This window comes from Gregarina niphandrodes (assembly GCF_000223845.1).
Source record: "Gregarina niphandrodes unplaced genomic scaffold scaffold00007, whole genome shotgun sequence".
In the NCBI taxonomy this organism is placed as follows: Eukaryota; Apicomplexa; class Conoidasida; order Eugregarinorida; family Gregarinidae; genus Gregarina; species Gregarina niphandrodes.
Genome location: NW_011645778.1, coordinates 271,753 through 273,458, shown reverse-complemented (window position 1 = coordinate 273,458; position 1,706 = coordinate 271,753). Strand labels below are relative to the sequence as shown.

Here is a 1,706-nt window from a genome sequence, read left to right as displayed (position 1 = left end):
CGCCGCGCATGCCGCCGCCGTCGCACACGTGTGTGCGCCCGCTGTCCCCGCCGTGGGTGCCGCCGTGGGTGCGTTCTCCAGACCCACGAACTCCGTCTCAATCAAACTCAGCAAGTCACTGATCGCCCTCGTCGCGCTTTGGTCGTCGCGCTGCAGACACACGCGTGCTTTGGCCTCCACCTCCGCCGCCCCGCGCTGCTTGATGTTCATGCTGTCCGCGCACAACGCGGCGCAAATCTCGAATCCTAACGCCTTCTTCGCCCGATCAGTCATTTAACAAAAAATGCGTCGAGTGTCCTTCAGTGCCGACAGCGCCGGTAGCGCTGAGAGTCCCCGCTCACCCGTCCAACTCACGCCCGTCCAACTGACCCCGGAACCCACCAGATCTAACCAGATAACGCGGCAACCCGTGTTCATCACCAACCGGACAGTGACTAGCACACACTACCGCGCCACCCCCACCACCTACGAGCGAAGCAGGGGTTCTTCCCTGTCCATCTCCAAAGGACCAACCCAAACAAAGACCACCGTTACCGACATACAGCACTCCGTAAGCCCTTTCACACCCAAGGTTCCCCCGACGCTGCTTCTTCACTCCCCCCCAACCCACCGACGATGTTTCTCCCCCCGGCTTTGCTCCCCGCTTTCCACTGCCGTCGCCTTCTCTTGACAGCACTCCACCCCGGTCTGTTGTAAGGTTTGCCTGTTGTGACCCTTGTCTGTTGTAGTACCCGAATCAGCAGAGCGGGGGCATTAGGATTCGAAGAGTGGTGCCGACTGCCGTCTCCACCACGTCCCAGACTGCCACGTCCCAGACTGCCACGCCCCATACCGTGGGATCGATGCAGGTGTCGCCGGTGCCGGTTTTGTCGCCGGAGCCGGGGTCGCAGAGGATTACCGTAACACATTCTAACACCGGAATGACGTCTGGCGGGGTTGCGACCGGTGGGATGAGTACTAGTGTGAGTCCAGACTCGGATTATCGACAGGAGCTGCGACGGGGGAGTGTGACAAGTTTGACGAACAAGTTCGGGTCTCCGGGAGCTTATTCTTCGTTGCCGTCGCCCACCATTCGGGAAGTGACAGTGCGTCAGACGGGCTACATCGACGGCCGCCACAGCCCACTGGCCGGCTATCCCGTGCTCGGCGGCCATCCCCGGCTTCAACGTCCTCCTGGCCTCCACCATGAACCTTATTCCGGATTCGTGATCCCTGAAAAACTCACTCTCGACTACGCCCGCCAAATCCTCGGCTCCGACCTACTCAAAGGCACGACCCCTCCTCGCCGCAACTCCATCCGTGCCTCTTCCAAACTGTCCCGAAGACTCAGCGAAACACTCATCAAAAGCCTAAACTTCAACTCCACATGTGACTCAGCAAACACCACTCGAGACCGAGCACTCCTTACCCACAACCTCCATCGCACAAACGACTACCCAAATCAAACGACCAAACTCGTCTACCAGGACCCCAGACGACCAGGATGTTGCTGCCAGCCCAGCCAAGTCGTCGTCTACACAAACGACTCTAATACTGAGCAAGAATCTGTGTACTGAACAACCACTGAACAAGCGAACAAGAACCAGTACACTAACTGGTGCGCCAAACAGCGCATCTCCGCCGGCGCTTTAGTAGGCTTTTTGATCCTTAAATCGTGTGTAGAATAGCGCCAAACCACTGAGAATCCAAACCAAAGAGGTCTTCCC

At 58.4% G+C, this 1,706-nt stretch overlaps 1 protein-coding gene across 1 annotated transcript; it reads left to right on the top strand.

The window, feature by feature from the left end:
* Nucleotides 1-728: 728 nt before the first annotated feature.
* Nucleotides 729-1,556, top strand: GNI_051610 (hypothetical protein; the record flags this gene model as incomplete). Its single annotated transcript, XM_011131487.1, has 1 exon — nt 729-1,556. A coding segment is annotated over one exon (828 nt), but the record flags the coding sequence as incomplete, so codon positions are not given.
* Between the last annotated feature and the right edge of the window lie 150 nt (nt 1,557-1,706).